The sequence below is a fragment of the Danio rerio genome, chromosome 16 (assembly GCF_052040795.2).
Source record: "Danio rerio strain M-AB ecotype USA chromosome 16, GRCz13ab, whole genome shotgun sequence".
Lineage (NCBI taxonomy): Eukaryota > Metazoa > Chordata > Actinopteri > Cypriniformes > Danionidae > Danio > Danio rerio.
Window position 1 is genome coordinate 53,379,736 of NC_141036.1, and position 19,203 is coordinate 53,398,938.

General features: G+C 42.4%; 1 protein-coding gene across 3 annotated transcripts in view; it reads right to left on the minus strand.

Annotated features, from left to right (window-relative positions):
• The window catches only part of csmd3a (CUB and Sushi multiple domains 3a), a 647,261-nt gene that overhangs the window by 58,696 nt on the left and 569,362 nt on the right, over positions 1–19,203 (minus strand). For all 3 annotated transcript variants that reach the window (XM_087287879.1, XM_087287878.1, XM_087287880.1), the window contains one exon: positions 3,521–3,694. In XM_087287879.1, coding sequence (XP_087144005.1) covers positions 3,521–3,694 — 174 coding nt within the window. The remainder of the gene's footprint in view (positions 1–3,520; positions 3,695–19,203) is intronic.

The window sequence follows — 19,203 nt, forward strand, 5'->3', positions numbered from 1 at the left end:
CATCTGATGGATCTGCATTCTCGTCCTGAATATCAAGAACCTTCTGCATCATGTAAAGTTGCTGTAGGCGAAAAGTTTTTGCTTCAGTATGCATAAAAAACCTCCATCAGCTGACAGATATCATTGAAATAGGTGTCTTGAGAAATCATAAGTGTCTGTATAAGAAAGCCACGCTCTGTAAACAGCAGAAACGCCGTCAGGAGACTCAATCAGGCTTTTTTAACCAGTCAAAACAGCAGCCAAACACAATCACTCAGGTTTGCTGACACCAGGTGGGCTAAGAAATGACTGTGAGGGCAGAATTTTGGGGAATAGCAAATGATTGAAGGTAAAAATGCTGAAAACACTACTGTAATTCAATTTTTTAAAGGTCCCATAAAGTTCAATAATCCTTGTTTAATGGTCAATATTGTCTACAGCAGTGGTTCTCAAACTGTGGTACATGTACCACTAGTGGCATGCAGGACTCCTTATAATTGTACCTGGTGGAATTGCTGAATAATTAAAGTAAAAAAATGAACACACTTTTAACCCTTTAATGCATTTAACACCGATGTGATCAGCAAATTGATTTTAATAGGCCAAACGTTTTATTTTATTTAAAAATTTCTAATATTTGTTATGTATTGTATCATTTGAAGCTAATTTCCTCCCCATATTTGTAACGGTTGTTGGACGTATTCCATATTTTTATACCCCATTGTTGACAGGCATGGTTTAATCACTTGCTTTTCTAACACACAAAGCCTACTCTAACATGCAGTAAGCAGACCTAATTTCTCATTTAAACAAGTAAATCCAATTCATTCATTAATTTTCTTGTCGACTTAGTCCCTTTATTAATCCGGGGTCGCCACAGCGGAATGAACCGCCAACTTATCCAGCAAGTTTTTTTTACGCAGCGGATGCCCTTCCAGCCGCAACCCATCTCTGGGATTCACACATTCACACACACACACTCATACACTACGGACAATTTAGCCTACCCAATTCACCTGTACCGCATGTCTTTGGACTGTGGGGGAAACCAGAGCACCCGGAGGAAACCCACGCGAAGGCAGGGAGAACATGCTAAATTTACACAGAAACGCCAACTGAGCCGAGGTTCGAACCAGCGAACCAGCGACCCAGCGACCTTCTTGCTGTGAGGTGACAGCACTACCTACTGCGCCACTGCCTCACCCAAATCCAATTCATATATATATATATATATAAAATACAAGTTGATGTTTAGATTTTAAAGATATACAAATAAGTCATATACAGTATACATGAATCCCATATTTCAAAATCTATCAAAAAGAGTTTATGAACGAATATGAGGACATATATAGCCTATATTTATGAGATCCAAGGAACATTTAAAGGTTTTGATGAATAGTCTACTTTTGATAATACTTTAAATTTAAGTACAGCAGTTTTCTTTTTACTTTTTAAGAACAGTGCCATTTTTTATTAACTTTTAAAAGCAAATTTTGATTTAAACATTGGCGTTTTATTTCTTTTTACCTGTAAACACAGTACAGTGTTAATGGTCAAACTATTAATTATGTTTAAAGTGGCTGACAATAATACATATTCTTAATAATAGTAATTAATCTGCCTCAGTTTTGAACTGTGCAGAGCTGTTTAATTACAGTACACCTACTACGCTACGGTATTTCAATACTTATCATTATGGTGGTACTTGGAGAGATAATTTATTTCTGAGGTGTTACTTGGTGAAAAAAGTTTGAGAACCACTGCTCTACAGAACAAACCACTGTAAACTGACAGTATTTCACGGGATTATATCTCTCTATCTTATTTCTTATAAATTAAATTAATTCAAACTACCAAAATGTCCATAAAAGTCACTTTCATCAAAAGTCAACAGAGCTGAGATCAACATCCCATAATGCAATTCACAACTGCAAATAAACACTTGTGAATTAAACTGTTAATTAACAGATATTTGTACAGAGTTTTCTCAGTTAAGCAACACTTGTTATCTGTGTTGTAGTAACACAGTATAAGTAACGCACGTTACATAATATCACCTTTTCCAAAATGACCATTTAAGTAACGCATACCTTTTAAAAATATGTCATATTATTTAAGTTACTTCAAAAAAATGTAATGTGAGTTACTTTTTACCTTGCTTAATTGGCTTTTACAAATAATATTGTGGAATAAAAATTATCTTAGGTTGAATCCCATACTCAAAGAGAAAGCGTTCTGCGAGGGAAGAGACAGTTGGCTCGCACTCATCCTCATCATCAGGGCTAATTTTTCACAGCAGATGAGTCAATGTACTGTTCTAGTAACTGAGTAACTCAGAACATTTATTTATTTAGAGTCAGAAGGGGTATTCGGTATGTTAGTACTTAAGAAGCAAACTGTTTCACGATAACTCTGTTTAGTTTAGGGAACCGGTTCATTTAGAAGATCCCGTTAAAAACAATTCATTCGCGAATCGACCGTCACCACCACAGACAGTAAGAAACAGAAACAATGGCAGGCCGGAGACTTACATTTTCGCAATGGATTCTTGTTATTTTGAACTCATCAAAGAAATGAAGTGGATTGTTGTTAAGTGTAGATTATGTGTAAGTAAAACTCTTGACAACTCCAATAAACACTGGAAAAAAACTGGATGCAAAGCACTACACCAGTTTTTACTGTTGATATTTGGCGCTAGATAATCAGGGAGTGACGACTTTGATCTCTTTGACTCGTTGGATGGAAATGCTGCTTTATTCACATGTCCTTTGTGCGATAATCCAGTTTTGTGCAATAAGTTTATTCACATTTTTGGATGGAAACATAGCTACTGTCTACTAAAGAAGCGTTTTGTAATATAGTAAGATTTTTTGTCTTTTGGAAAATGATTTACACATTAGTTAAGGCCACGTCAAACAATTCAATCAATGTATTGAACTCAAAGATTTATTTTGACTTAGGGATGTCTTCTATCGTTATTTAAAATCTGTTTTTGCCTTAATAAATTATTTCATGTTAGTACTCTTAGGCTTTATTGCATTCTTTATCTCAATGAACAGTGAATTTACTTAACGTATAACACAAAACATTCAAAAGTAGCAAGCACATTACTTTACATGATTTCATTATTCCGTATATACAGCATGTAGAACTCTAGGAAGTTCTTAAAATATAATTTTATTCTACATTTTTTTAAAGGAAATTGAAGATGTAGGTTATATAGGTGGTTTTGAAATGCAGAGCTTCTCTATAAAAAAGGTGAAAAACATTTGCAAGTTCTGAAAGAGATCAAACCCCAGCCGGGTAAAATAAATAAATAATGCAAAAGTAACTCAAAGATAAATAATGTATTACCTTCCATAAAAAGTGAATAAGCAACATACTTAGTTACTTTTTTAGGAGAGTAACTCAGTATTGTAATACACTACTTTCAAAAGAAACTTAAACAGCTTGTAATGTCATCATTTCATGCAATACAGAAGAAGTTGTGAAGTAAACTATTAAAATATTCTAATTTGTCAAATTTTGTGAGACTCACGCAGACACAGAGGAATCTCTCCGCTCCAGGATCCGTTTCCGGCACACGTGAGGACGGCAGGGAAGGACAGCTCGTATCCCATCATGCATCTGTAGCTCACGCTGACGCCCCACTCGAACACCGAACCCTCCACTTCACCATTGGAGACGGCAGGTGGAGGAGAACAGGTCACCGCTGCATACACATAAACACAAACGCTTCAGTTCATTAGCAATGCATCATAGACAAGCGATAGCATCATTTATTTGCTGCCTCACTCTTCAAACCAAAAATGGAATTATGCAAATCAGATGATATGGGGGCACAACTGTACTTGCAAAATTGAGGTGGGTTGGTCAATGTGATCTGATTTGCCAACAAGGTAAATGTTTAAATAGATGAAGTGGCACAGAGTTTAAGACCAAATTATTAGTCCTCCTGTGAAATTGGAATACTCTTGGAAATATCTCCAACGTGTTGTTTAACTGGTTTTTCACAATTTGTTCTATCATATATTTCTCCTGGTATTGTATTGGGGAATAGAAAAATAGATAAAAAAATAAATAATAATAAATAATAATAATAATAATAATAAAAATTAAAAGTATTACTTTTTTTAATAAATGTAAATGAATGTAAAAGTTAAGCTATTAAAAACTAAAAGTAAATGATAATAATTGTAAATATAAAAAAATAATAAAAGATAAAACAAAAAATATTTTAATCAATTAAATAAATGTAAAAATAAAGTTATATTAGAAATAAAAAATAAAAGTAATTAAAAAATTATAGTAAAATTAAATCAAATAAAATTATAAATATAATTATAAATACAAAAATAAAAATAATTTAGTTTAGTTTATTTTAAATAAATTTAAATAAATGTAAAAATAGAATTATTAAAAAAATAATGTACATAATAATAATTATACATATAAAAATAGTAATAAACATAAAAATAAAAATAATTTAATTTATTATAAATAAATTTAAACAAATGTAAAAAAATAAGTTTTTAAAAATAAAAAGTACAAAATAATAATAATAATAAATAAAAAAAATATAAAAATAATTTAACTGTATTAATTTTAAATGAATAAAAAAAATAGAAAAAAATAAAAAAAATAAGTGTAAATAAAAAAATAAATAATAATAATAATACAACAATAATAAAATAAAAATATATAAATATAAAAAAGTAATCAATTGAATTTAAATTAAATGCAAATATATTAAGTTATTGGCTAGAAATCAACTATTAAACATTTGTTCTCAAGCCATTACTCTCAGATATAAGTGAGAAGAGAATACTATCATAACTTCTGTTTCAAATTGATTTTAATAGTTTAAATAAATAAACTCATCTTTGCAGCCTTTCTATACGTCTACTGGGCACAAAAGGCTAATAAGTGAACTCTAAATAAATTAATAAATGAATGAAATAATAAAGGTCTTAAACTTTTAAATGTTGCATCAACATATGTCTCATCTATGAATCAATCATGTTTTTAGGTCACTCGAGCCATTATTCATCATGTTGTCTACATTCAGGTTTGGTTGTTTCATTCGATCCCACTGTGTCTGATTCATTCTTATTCATTCATTTCATTAAAGCTGTAACTTTAATACCCCCATGTAATAAATTAACATGATGTCTGGCAACTGATTATGGGTTTTAGCACACCGGAATGTCTGTCAAACACTTGAGAGTTTAAGTAAATGCTTGTTTTAATATGTCCCACAGTGTCAGTGCTAGTTGTCCCATGCACACACACATGCCCATACACAACGACTACTAACTTAAAAAAAAAAGAAACTTATTCACTGCCTGCTTTCAATTTAACCCTTTATTTGATATGTACATTTCCAAGTCGTTTAAATCTGAGTTTTCCAGCCCTGTTTCCGCAGACACACCAACAGTACACATTTTGGATGTCTCCCTTATCTGAGCCATTCATTTCAGGTTTTGAAGTCTCTTCTAATGCTCTGATGAGTTGAATCAGGCGTGTTTGATTAGGGAGAGGTTGAAAATGTACACTATTGGTGTGCCTTTAAGGAACAGGATTGGGAAACACTGGTTTAAATGAACGATCAAATCATTTTAACCCTATAAACTCTGTTTCATATGAAATATGCCTATTTCTAAAGCCCCTAAATTATCAACATGATCAAATATTTTAACTTTATTAAGTCTTGTGTGTTTTATTTGATTTGCAGAATCCCAAATCCTTTAAAATAACATAAAAATAAACAAATAAAAAAATAAATAATACTTTTTATTGTTATAATAACAACAACAACAACAACAAAAATAATAATAAACATAATTTTAATTATTATTATTATTATTATTATTATTATTATTATTGTATTCATTCATTTTCTTTTCGGTTTAGTCCTTCTATTAGTTTGGGGTCACCACAGCGGAATGAACCGCCAACTTATCCAGCATATGTTTTCCACAGTGGATGCCCATCCAGCTGCAATCCATCACTGGGAAACACCCATACACTCTCATTCACACACACTATGGACAATTTTAGCCTACCCAATTCACCTGTACCGCATTTTTTAAACTTGAGGGAGAAACCGGAGCACCCGGAGGAAACCCACGCAAACGCGGGGAGAACATGCAAACTCCACACAGAAATGCCAATTGACCCAGCCGAGGCTCGAACCAGCGACCTTCTTGCTGTGAGGCGACAGGACTACCTACTGCGCCACTGCGTCGCCTATTAATATTATTATTATTTATATTATTATAACTAATAATAATAATAATAATAGTAATATTATTATTATTGTTTCTTAGTGATGGGTTGCGGCTGTAAGGGCATCCACTGGTAAAATATATGTTGGATACGTTGGTGGTTCATTCCGCTATGGCAACTGATGATTAATAAAGGGACTAAGCTGAAAAGAAAATAAATGTATGAAAAATAATAATTATTCATATTCATATTCCTATTCATATTCATATTCATGCTATTATTATTATTATTATTATTATTATAAAAAAAAAACTTTGCTTAAAAAATTGTTGCATACAATCTAGGTCTTTTTGCAAATTAAAAGTCTTTTAGTATCATTTTTAATTGTAGGAATGAGGTAATATTTAAAAACGTATAATTATCGGACTCCAACAAGCTAGGTTTATTTGGATGTTCTCCCCGTGTTGGTGTGGGTTTCCTCTGGGTGTTCCGGTTTCCCTCAGTCGAAAGACATGCAATATAGGTGAATTTAATAAACTAATTGGCCATAGTGAATGAGTGTGTATGATTGTTTCCCAAAACTTGGTTGCAGTTGGAAGGGCATCTGCTATGTAAAACATATGCTGGAATAGTTGGCGGTTCATTCCGCTGTGGTGACCCCTGATGAATAAATGGTCTAAGCCGAAGAAAAATGAATGAATGAATAATTACTGGCACTCATCGACTTCTATAGTAGGAAAAAATACTATGGATGTCAATGGGTGCCAACAACAACCAGCATTCTTCAAAATATCTTATCTTGTGTTCAAATGAATAAAGAAGGTTTTGTGCAAGTGAAAGGTGAGTAAATGACCACAGAATTAAAATATGTGCGTGATCTATCACTTTAAATGGCTTGCAGTAAAAATGAGGACGATCCATAAAATCTGTGATGGTAAATAATTCACCCTTCATTTTTTATGTCACACCACATAATCCATCCGCACATCACTGAAGGATTAAAAAGAAAAAACTCTAAACTTCTTCCCAAAGTGCCAGTGTGGAAGCTGACATTGACGTCCTGATATATGTTTTGAGGCTGTTCTGCCCTCTGGCCAAGCTTTAATATTTTGTCATTTTTGAAAGACTCTCGCTAAAGAAAGTAAGGGGTTTCTTTTCCCTGTCGTTTTTCTACCGTGAAGGACCGTGTTCCACTTGAGCATCATATAATAAATCATAAACACTATATTCAATACATCGCTGATGATCTCTTCAGCGGCGTAGAGTGTTATTTCCAAAGGGTGACTAAAACACAGGTTATTTACAGTACAACGCTCTCGCTGTTTCAAGAGGTTAGAGAGAGCCTGTTAAACACAATTATAGCTGAAAACCACAGAGCAAGTGTGGAGCAACCCTGTTTTTCACTTTAGCAACTGTTGCATCATCTACATTTGAACTTGGATAAGCATTTTGGGTCGACTGTGGTGCCATTTTGGGTCTGGAGCGAGTGGTAAATACATGCAAATGTTTATTTACAAACAGCCGTTACTAAACATACGAGAAGTTCCAGCGCTGGCGAAATCGACAGAAGTCAGCAAACGTCTGCGGGGCAAATAAAAAGATGTTTTAAATTGCAAATCTCACACAAAAAAAGGGGGTGCGGGGGGAGCAGATGGAAAAGCGTTGGGCTGATATTCTGACAGTGTTGGAGAGCGTTCGCTGAGGAGCAGCTGGGGTTCGGACGGCGTATGAATAAATGATGAGATGTTTTGGAAAGCAATAAAACTGCTAAAATTGATGTGTGTGCGCGAGTTACGCCATTCCTTCTTTTGTAAATATGTACATTTATACTCGTGTAAAAATTGTGAATTGGACATGGCGGTCAATAGCTGCGTTTCCATTTATAAATTACTATAGCATTTTGGATAAATAGTCTGCATGAATCAGAAGCTGCAACCATTTTTATCCCATTTTGTGACACAGTTCCTAGAGAAACGGTATATTAAATGAGAAGACAGTTGTAGCTTTTTTCCCTATAATGCAAGCTGATTGGATGTAGTAAAGAAGGTTATTACAACCTAACATTCACCTCCTCCTCATCATTTCTGTTTGTTGTCTAAACTGACAGCCGGAGGGGCATGGTTAAGTCTGTTAGCCACGCCCAAACCTCAGCCAGACTTCATCTCATGCTGTGTTCACACCAGATGAGATATGCGTAAATAAATCACGCTTTTCGTACGCTGTAAAAAATAAATCCGTAAAATTTACGGTCAAAAACCGGCAGCTGTGGTTGCCAGTACTTTACCGTTAAAAACACGGCACAAACCGTAAAAGTAATTTCTCATTTTTACAGTAAATTACCGTATTTGATTAATTTATAGAGGTAATATGTCTGTATTTTGAATGATCAACATCTACACATCTTTTGTTACACAGTTAGACACGTTAGCACACCCACATGCAGTTAGTGATGAGGAAGTTACATAATCAACTTTTCCCACAAGCAGAAAAGAGAATCAGCATATAGAAGGTGCTCAGTGTCATTCACACAGCTACTAAACACCAGTATGGTAACACACATAAAATTAAAGTCATGAAATAAACACTGTTTATCAACATTAGCTGTAACATAAATCTCTAATGTACATAACTGATGGGGAAACAACTAAAAAGATCCATATTTATGTCAACCAAATGCATAAAAAGTGATGTGCCATGCAGGGAATACTGGGAAAGTCAATTTACGGTTATTCGACGTATACATTAAGAAAACATACTGTTAACCAGGTTATGGATTTGTACTGTAGCATTTTTACAGTTTTTTACCGTTGATATCGCGGCCATTTTTTATAGTGTACGTAAATAGATGCATGGACATTTGGCGTTTATTCACTTCATCTGTACATCTAATTCACTTCATAATAGATGTGGATTTGTGTCATAGTTGAGGTTTCTGTCTTGCTCGGGGCCTCTAGTTTCGTTGCTAAATGGGTAACATGTATTTTATTGAGAGAGTAGCTGTGCTTTATGTTATTTTGGAAGGCTTAAAAACTGTGCCGATTCGTTTGGCACCATGTCTAAGTGCACTAGTTTACCATCCTCCAGCGCCTAGACTGCAGCTCTGCACAAAAAGTTTGGTCAGACGAGAAATGGTCGTGCCCAACTGAGCCTGGTTTCTCTCGAGTGTTTTTTCCTTCACTTTCGTCAGTTGGTGAAGTTTGTTTCTTGCCACTGGCTTGCTTGGTTTGGGACTTGTGGAGCTGCGCATCGATGCGTTTGCTTTTAAGTGTTTGAATATTCAGCATTGAAAATTAACCCACACTGAACTGAACTAAACTGAACTTCCACTCTGAAAACTGGACTGACAGAGTTTCATTTCACTATATTTTTCTATGTTAAGCCTAGTTCACACTAGAGGATTTTAAGCCTGATTTGAGCCCGGTTTGGAAGTTAACGAGCTTGCTGACGGATCGGGCTGTGATCGGGAAGAAATCTGCGGGTGCACGGCACTCACCACTCTTTATGTGTGAACTACTGAACAACGCATCAACGAGGCTCGCTGACGCGCTGCCGACACCTCGCAGACGAAAATCCAATATTTAGCATGCTGAATATTCCAGAGCAGTCGGCCAACTCAACCCCACGTGTGGTCCGATGTAGTGATGAGCTGCAGCCAATGAGAGAGCATATCAGCATGAGCTGAATGCCTGTGTGTTCAGGAGCTCAGCAGAAACATCTGTGATTGGTCAGAATGGGAATCGATGCACTCGCTTCATTATGTGTTAACACAGACATGAGAGTAGGATATATTAACAGTGGAACGTTCGAGGTTACTAAAGTAACCCTTCGTTCCCCGAGGAGGGGAACGGAAGCACTATAAGTGGATTTGATTTGTAAAATCCACGCATTGGGAGGTTCGGTTCAGAAGCTACTCGTCTGAAAGAGTATTGAACGGGCCAATTAAGAATGAATTGGCAGCGCAAGCCTGCGCAGGTGAGCGGCATAAGCAATCAACTGAGTATATAAGCTCACCTGGCGCCAGCAGACGCTATCCTTTTTAAGCTGAAGAGACTTTCAACAGCTAAGGGACAGTCATTATGGCGACGGAGTATAGTGCTTCCGTTCCCCTCCTCGGGGAACGAAGGGTTACTTTAGTAACCTCGAACGTTCCCCTTCGGGGGGAACTTCAGCACTATAAGTGGATTTGATTTGTAAAATCCACGCATTGGGAGCCCATTGAAAGCGCCATAATGACTGCACCTTACCAACACCCCCGATGAGGAGATAGTCAAGCAAGCGTGACGCACCCGCATCATGGGGGGCGCGGTCCTCCAACGTGTCCCTGGCCCTAATTTATCCTACTTCAACAGAAGTTTTACGGATTTAGATATATTTTTTGGGAAGTCGTGAGCATCTAGATAATTCTAGGAAAATACGACAGTACGTTGGGAAGCGTGCAATCCCGATAGGGAGGACGCTGCGGAGGCCATCCGTTACCCAAGGGGGGATAGATGGCAGAATTTACATATGGACTAGCCCTAAAAAGGGGGAGTACGCATAGCAAAAGAGTGGTTAGCGGGGAGGGAAGACACGGGTCCGCCCAGGGGGGGGGACTTAACCGTGGCTGAATAAGCATATGGGATCGCCTAGTGGGGACCACGCATAGCAGGCACCTTTACCCAAAACGCGGGCTGACCAGCGGGCAGACCTACAACGTAGTGGGCCAGCAAGTGACTCCTCCGCTGAGTCAGTGCTGGGGGCCACGGAGGAATCTGCAGGGCTCACCTGACGGGGAACTTTACTGACAGATAAAAAGGCGCACGTATCTCCGTGTTAGGGAAAATGGCGCAGCAAGCGTGTTTCAACACCCTACCGAATTGTTTCCTCAATCACCAAGGGTTACCTAATACCCTTGAGGAAACCGGCTCCACTCGCAGATTGTAAAACCTTGCAAATGTGTTGGGTGTCACCCAGCCCGCAGCTCTACAGAAGTCTGTTAGAGGGGCGCCGCGTGCGCGCGCTCGAGAGGATGCGAAACTCCGAGTGGAGTGCGCACGCGCTCTCGGGGGACGCGGCTTATCTCGGCTCTGATAGTGAAAGAAAGGCATCCACAATCTAGTGGGAACTTATTTCGGTACGGCACTTCCCTGCTGCCGACCGTTATAACAGACGAAGAGCTGCTCAGATGATCTAAACTCTGAGTGCGGTCCGGATAATACGCAAAACGCGAACTGGACAATAAAGAAGGGCTGGGTCTGCCTCCTCCGAGGGCAGCGCTTGCAGGCTCACTACCTCGTATTAAAACGGAGTGGTAGGAACCTTGGGCACATATCGCGGGCGGGGTCTCAGGACGTGAGAGAAGCCAGCCCAATTACAGGCACGAGTCACTGACCGAAAAATGCCTCCGGGTCCCCGACCCTCTAATCGATATCAACGCGACCAGCAGAGCTGTCTTCAGGGACAGAAAGATACTGAGTCGAGGATCGAAGGGATCTGACGCGGCTTGTGTAGCGAGGGCGAGATCCTAAGAGGGCATGAGAGGGGGCGGGAAGGATTAATTCGCTTAGCGCCCCTGAGGAACCGGATGATGAGGTTATGCGTTCCCACGGTGCTGCCAGCCACCGCGTTATGAGAGCGGAGATGGCAGCCACGTAACCTTGAGTGTGGAGGGCGACAGCCTGCTCTCCAGCTTCTCTCGGCGTAAAGAAAGCACAACGCTGATCTGGCAAATTACGGGGGTCTTCTCAGCGAGAGACACACCATTCAGTGAATAGACTCCACGTCAGGGCATAGGCGCGCTCGGGGAGGGGGCTCTAGCCCGAGTGACGGTATTAGCCACCGCAATCGGAGGTTACCTAAGTCTTCCTCGCGTCTAAAATCTCTTCAAAGATCGGCGAGGGTGCCAGGTGGTGCCCTGTCCCTGAGAGAGTAGGTGCTCTCTCGAAGGGACTGCCAGGGGAGGGCTATCGCGAGGGAGAGCTCTGACATCCAGGTCCGGTTGAGCCAGAGGGGCGCAACCAGCAACCTGTTCCTCGTCCTCTTCCTGACCTTGCACAGTAACTGCGCGAGCAGGCTCACTGGGGGAAACGCGTATTTGCGCGTGCACCGAGGCCAGCTGTAAGCCAGTGCATCCGTGCCGAGAGCACTCGGTCAGGGAAAGAACAACTAGCAATGAGCGATCTCGGGGGAAGCAACAGATCGATCTGGGCTTCCCCGAATCGCGCCCATATCAGCTGAACAGACTCGGGGTGGAGTCTCCATTCTCCAGGACGCAAGGCTGCCGTGAGAGCGCATCGGCTGCACGGTTGAGCTTGCCTTAATATGAATGGTGTGCAGCGATTTCAGCCGCGGATGACTCCAGAGGAGCAGACGGCGGGCGAGCTGAGACATGCGGCGAGAGCGCATACCCCCTATACGGCTGATATACGCCACCGCCGCCGTACTGTCCGTCCTGACCAGCACGTGTTGCCGCTCCAGCACCGGAAAAAAACGGTGGAGAGCGAGGAACACTGCCAACAGCTCCAGGCGATATGCCAATGCAACTGGGTACCTTTCCACAGGTCCGCAGCCGCATGCCCGCAACGCACAGCCCCCCAGCCCGTGTTGGAAGTGTCTGCTGAAACGACAACAAGACTGGACGCCTGTTCTAGAGACACCCAGGTCTGTAGGAACGAGGGGTCGCTCCAAGGGCTGAGGGCGCGGCGACACAGCGCAGTAACAGAGACTCGGTGTGCGCGCGCGTGCCATGCGCGTCTGGGGACTCGATCGTGAAGCCAGTGCTGAAGTGGTCTCATATAGAATAATCCGAGCGGCATGAAGCGGCTGCGGATGCCATATGCCCCAGGAGCCTCTGAAATAGTTTCAGTGGGACCACTATTTTACTGTCGAGCTCTCTCAGACAGTACAGCATCAGCTGAGCGCGCTCTCCGGAGAGGCGCGCTGCCATGGTGACCGAGTCCAGCTCCAGCCCGAGAGAAGAGATCCTCTGCACGGGGGCGAGTTTGCTCTTTTCTCGGTTGACCTGAAACCCCCACAGGTGGAAGTGCCAGAGCACTTTGTCTCTGTGCATAATCAACTGCTCTGAGAGAGGGCAAAAATCAGCCAGTCGTAAAGAAATTGAGTATGCAGATGCCCGCGAGCCGAAGGGGCGCTGAGGCACCCTCCGCGGGCTTGGTGAGGACCCGCGGAGACAGAGAGAGCCCGAAGGGGAGGGCTTTGTATTGCCAAGCTCGACCTTCAAACGCAAACCGCAGAAACTGTCGGTGGCGAGGAAGAGTGGAGACATGGAAATACGCGTCCATCAGGTCTAATGCTGCAGACCAACCCAGAGGACGAACGCACCGGAGGATGCGCTTCTGCGTGAGCATTCTGAACGGCAGCTTGTGCAGGCAGCGGTTCAAAACGCGCAGATCTAGGATTGGCCGTGACCCACCGCTCTTTTGGGCACGATGAAGCGTGGGCTGTAAAACCCACTCTCCATCTCGGCTGGAGGGAGCGGCTCGATTGCATCCTTCGCCAGGAGGACAGCAATCTCCTCTCGCAAGACAGGGGCGGACAGGGGGCTGACCCTGGTGAATACACACCCGTGACTTGGGGGGCCGTTTCGCGAACTGAATCGCATAGCCGAGTCTGATTGTGCGTATGAGCCACCGCGAAGAGCTGGCCCGCGCTAACCAGGCAGGCAGAGCTCTCGCTAATGGACTCATCGCTACAATCGCTGACGTACCAGCAGTGGGGCAGCGCGGAGTGGGTGTGCTGATCCAGGAAGCTCGCGGGTCCCACGGAAAAGCTGGAGGTGAGATATTTGCTCTCACTCCAAACCCGAGCTCCGGAGGGGAGGCTCGAGGGGTGGGAGAAAGGAGACCGTCCTCCCAGCGCTCGTGAGCCACTGGCGAAACGCACCGAATCTGCAAGCTAGAAAGCATAGCGTCCCAGACTGGCAGATTTCGGGCTGTCACATCTGGGGAAGTGAAAAGTGCCCTTTCATAATGTTTTCATGGCAGTAAAAAGTGCCGTTGGAAATGGGGCCCCGCCCTCCAGCGGGGAAAGAGCAAGTTCCCTCTTCTCCAGATGGCCTGTCCCAGGGACGCTTCGCGGTCCGTTGCCGGACTTAGCGGCGTTCTGGGCAGGGGGGCTGCCTGCTTCCGAGGTGCCCGACGCGCTCGCTTCGCCTGAGGCGTGTGCGGGGGCGGAGCAGCTCTCGTAGGCGGGCGCCTTCGGCGAGGAGCAGGTATGAATGGCACGGCGGGCGGAGCGGGCTACGGACCGCCGATAAGACATCACCCACCAACTGCTCTCTCACCGCCTTGAATTCCTGGGTGAATTCACAGACAGTGTCGCCGAACCTGGCTGGGGATATGGGGAAGTCAAGAAAGCGGACTTTGTCGACTTTGCGCATATCAGCCAGGGGTGGCGCTCCTGGACCACTAATGTGGACATCGTCCTCCCCAACGCACACGCAGCGGACTCAGTAGTCCGAAGAGCTAAGTCGGCGGCGGTGCGAAGCTCGTAAGCCTGGGTTGGACCCACCCTCGTGCAGCTCGGCCAGCGCCTGCGCTTGGTAGCGCTAGTAGGTGGCTATCGCATGCAAGGCGGAAGCAGCCTGGCCCGCAGCTATGTAAGCTCTAGCTCCGAGGGAGGTAGATAACTTACAGGCTTTGGATGGGAGACGAGGCGGATCCCGCCAAGAAGAGGCGCCGCGCGGATTTACCGCCATCGCGCACTCAACCTGAGGAATCGCCACATACCCCCTGGCTGTTTCACCGTCAAGAGTGGTTAGGGTGGAGGAACACGCAGCACGAGCAGAAAAAAGTGCTTTACAAGACCGCGTGAGCCTACTGTGCACCTCCGGGAAGAAGGGAACGCCCCTCTAGTCGGTCCGGCCGCGGAGCTGGGGGATAAACCATCTCCAACCCACGGCCGAAGCAGCCCGGGAAAGCACGGCTAACATGTCCGTTTCAGGATCCGTAGTGACAGCGCTCACCAGCCCGAAGGGGGCGAGCGGGTCTGGATCATCATCGGACAATGAAAGCCCACCCTCCGATGCCGCGGTGGACATCTGGTCTCCGGTGTCATCGGGCGTAAGGGCTACCATCTGTTAGACGGATCGCTTCCCCCGCCCGAAGCTTGGATGGAGCGCTTAGAGGAGCGGGAGGTCCGCGGGCCCGTGGGCGACGGATTATCTCTCGCTGAAACCCTCAGATCTGCCCGAGTGCCCGCTGCAGAGCAGGGGACAACTGGGGTGGTTCACCCTTTTGCAAAGGCTAACCGCGATCTTGCGCAACAGTCATGGCATCGCAATGACGACATGAACTGCCCGCGAGCAGCGCATTAACATGCTGGACCCCCAGACATGTAACGCAGTGCCCGCGCCCATCATCCGAGGACAGGAAACCACCGCATCCAGAAACGCACAGTCGGAGCGCCGTCCTGATAAGGACGTGCTGCACGACTGTGTTGCTCTTTCTGTGAAGTTTGCAACTTTATACGCACCGCTCTGGAGGACCGGACCCAAAGAACGCCAGGCAAGGGAGAAACCCAGCTCGACCGTCTGCCACTGCGTGTACACACTCTGGACCGGGAGAATGCTCTCGTTCGCTCAGAATCGCTGGTCACAGCAGGAGGAACCCTCATCGACTCGATCAGAAAGTCTCTGAAGCGAAAAGGATAGCGTCTGCTGGCGCCAGGTGAGCTTATATACTCAGTTGATTGCTTATGCCGCTCACCTGCGCAGGCTTGCGCTGCCAATTCATTCTTAATTGGCCCGTTCAATACTCTTTCAGACGAGTAGCTTCTGAACCGAACCTCCCAATGCGTGGATTTTACAAATCAAATCCACTTATAGTGCTGAAGTTCCCCCCGAAGGGGAACTAGAATTCTATAACTATTAGAATTACCATACTGCTCATTCTGACTGTTCTCATATAAAACGCCAAATTGTCACAACATATTTACATTTAAAGCTTCTATTGAGATTAAAACAAAAGTCAAGTCATATAGTGTGAACGGCACAGCGATCTGCCAATGTTTAAAATCCTGTAGTGTGAACTAGGCTTTAGGGTGCTTTCACATCTGTAGTTTGGTTCATTTGGTCTGGAGCAAGGGCAATAAATGATGCATTGTAGCATTTTCTGCCTTCTTTGGTTAGCTTTCACACCACACTGATTGCTTTGATCCGAACCAGTTGAAAAGAACGAAAATGCAGTCATGTGACAAAATCTTTTTTTTTTGTGTGAACTATCCTTAAATTTGTTTAATTATAAAAAAGAATACATTTAATAATAATGACATCTTTTAACCGAGATTTTGGGTTTGTCCATATATGACATATCTGAATTTAGAGCCATTATACAACACAAAAATTAGTATGGGCTACTTTAAAAAAAAAAAAAAAGTGTCTGGTGTGGTCACTCAAAACGGGTAGAATGAAAACTGAAGGACAGGATCCTTTTTATGCATTGAAAACAACATTTCCCCTCTGAAACGATCACATAGGAAGCATGTGAGATTAAACATACAGTCCACCACACTTCATATGGAATATTTCACTATCCACCAGTTGACCTGAGCACCAACTAACAAGGCTTGCTTCACGTGTTTCATCAATAATGAAGTAATGTTACTGAATCTGTTTAATCACAGTGGGCTTAACACCGAACACCCATCTGAGATACTAAAGCTTGTACGATTTCAGCTTTTCAACCTTGTCTCACACATGAAATCTTCATCGCTGTCATCCTGAGGCTCGTGTCGGATTGAAGCAGTCTCCGCACACCTCCAGCAGCCGCTCATATATTATACATTTAACATCCTCCATCCTACAGGTGAAGAGTCTCCGTCATCGCGTGTCTAGAATCAGCGGCGTTGGCTTTATTTTGACCGTGATGGTCTCGGACAGCTCTCTGAAGTGGCGCTCCTGTATTTCTCTATTTACTGAAGCAGCAGCGCTCTGAGCACAGGGGTATTCAGTTCTGGTTTTACTATTAAAGGTCTCATGAAATTAAAATAGTTATATTAATATTAATATTAGTATCAGTATTTTAGTTAGGATATCTATAAGCTAGTGGGCACCAAACCATTGGCAAAATCTGCATTTAGGAGATATAAAACTAACATAAACATGTAAAGATTTAAATTTTTCACACTGCCTAAATGGATCAGTGGTTTTGTTCATGTCACCTCATACTTCAGTTTCTCATCAAATCTTCTGACCAATCAAATGCTCTCTAGTATCTGACATGCCCCGCCCCCTTCAAGACGCTTCACATTTGATGCGCTTGAGCTCAATCACTCTAACTGGCAGAGCTGTGATAAAGCAAAACGCTATTGGCTGTTTTTTTTAAAGGGGAGGAGCTACACTATCTCACACCCTCTCTTCATGTTTCAGTTGAGATTACGCCAAACATCGAATGAAACTGCACATTTCTAACGTCACATTTTAATCTCCAGAGCTGTGAAGATGCTTTCAGCCCTGGCAGCTCATACTTTTACACTGAAGAGAACTGGATGATTTTTCAGAAGCAGTTCACCCAAAAATGAAATGTGTCATCATTTACTCGCCCTCTTGTCGCTCTGATCGCGTAAGAGTTCATTTCCTTCTGTGGCACCCCCCCAAAAAAAAAAGAGATTTTGAAGGAAAATCATTTGGATGAGGGTTGTTGAGACACGAAAAATGGCTGTAAAAGTTGCAGTGCTGGCAATAGCAGAGATTTGTCAGCACATTTGGCAACTTTCCCATGATTTGTGCAACTTTATACTTGTTATTTTAGTGACAGGTATACAGACAGAGAGCACAATTTGAGCACATCTGGAGCACAACATGCTGCCTTTTTTTCTGGGATGGCTTTGCATCGACAAGACAATGCAAAACCACATTCTGCACACAATACAAAGTCCTGCCTGGAAGAGGATACAGGTACTTGACTGGCCTGCCTGCAGTCCTGACCTGTCTCCAGTAGAAAATGTGTGGCACATATTGAAACACAAAATATGACAAGGAAGACCCCATACTGTTGCCCACCTTAAGATTTGTTTGCAGGAAGAATGCGACAAAATTACACCCAATAAACACTTCATCACTTGATGTCTTCAGCCCCTAAACATCTTTTAAGTATTGTGAAAAGGAATGGCAACATTACAAAGTGCAAAGAAAAAAAAAATCTGTAATTTTTTGGGGGGGTTTTTTTCGGCAAATGGGGTGCTGGAAAAAAAATATACCATAAAATAACAGCTGTTAAATTACAGAAATTTACCGTAAAATAATGAACATTAAATTACAGAAATTTTCTTACATTTAAATGTTTGGTAAATTTCTGTAATTCAACCTTTGTTATTTAACAGTAAATTTCTTTCATTTAACAGCTGTTATTTTAAGTTTTTTGGCACTCCAATAGTAATATGTGTTTCTTAAAAAGAAAATCTGAGGAACACAATAAGGGCTCTATTTTAATGATCAAATATAAGGGCATGTCTGGATCCACTTTTGCTATTTTAAGGATGGAAAAATAGAATTAGACCATGACATCTGGTCTAACAGGGTTGTGCTTATTCTCTTAATGAGTTATGGGTGTGTTTTGAGCCTCACGTGCATTACACCAATCAGAGTCTCATCTCCCATTCCCTTTAAGAGTCAGTTGCATCACGCCATGGCGCATTTGCTATTTAGATGGTGGACTTTGTAAGTGGAAAAACTGAACGCTTCACTAGCGAGAAAACAGTTAAACAGACCAACTGCTGCACGAGGATAAGGAACGAACATCCTCCGTTCGGCCTCTTTCTCTTCACTTTTATTCTTTTACTTTCGTGGATAAGGAAACATGTTGTACGCACTCCACTGAAGACATCCATTAGCCTACATATTTAATTTCATTTGTAAAGCACAAAGATTTGTTTCAAAACTATTTCTAAATTCAGTTCTAATTTCCAGCAAATGAATAAATGAACAATAATAATGATGTGTGGTCAAAAAACTGAGTTATATCCAAACAAACGTCCTGTTCTTATGCCCCATATGGT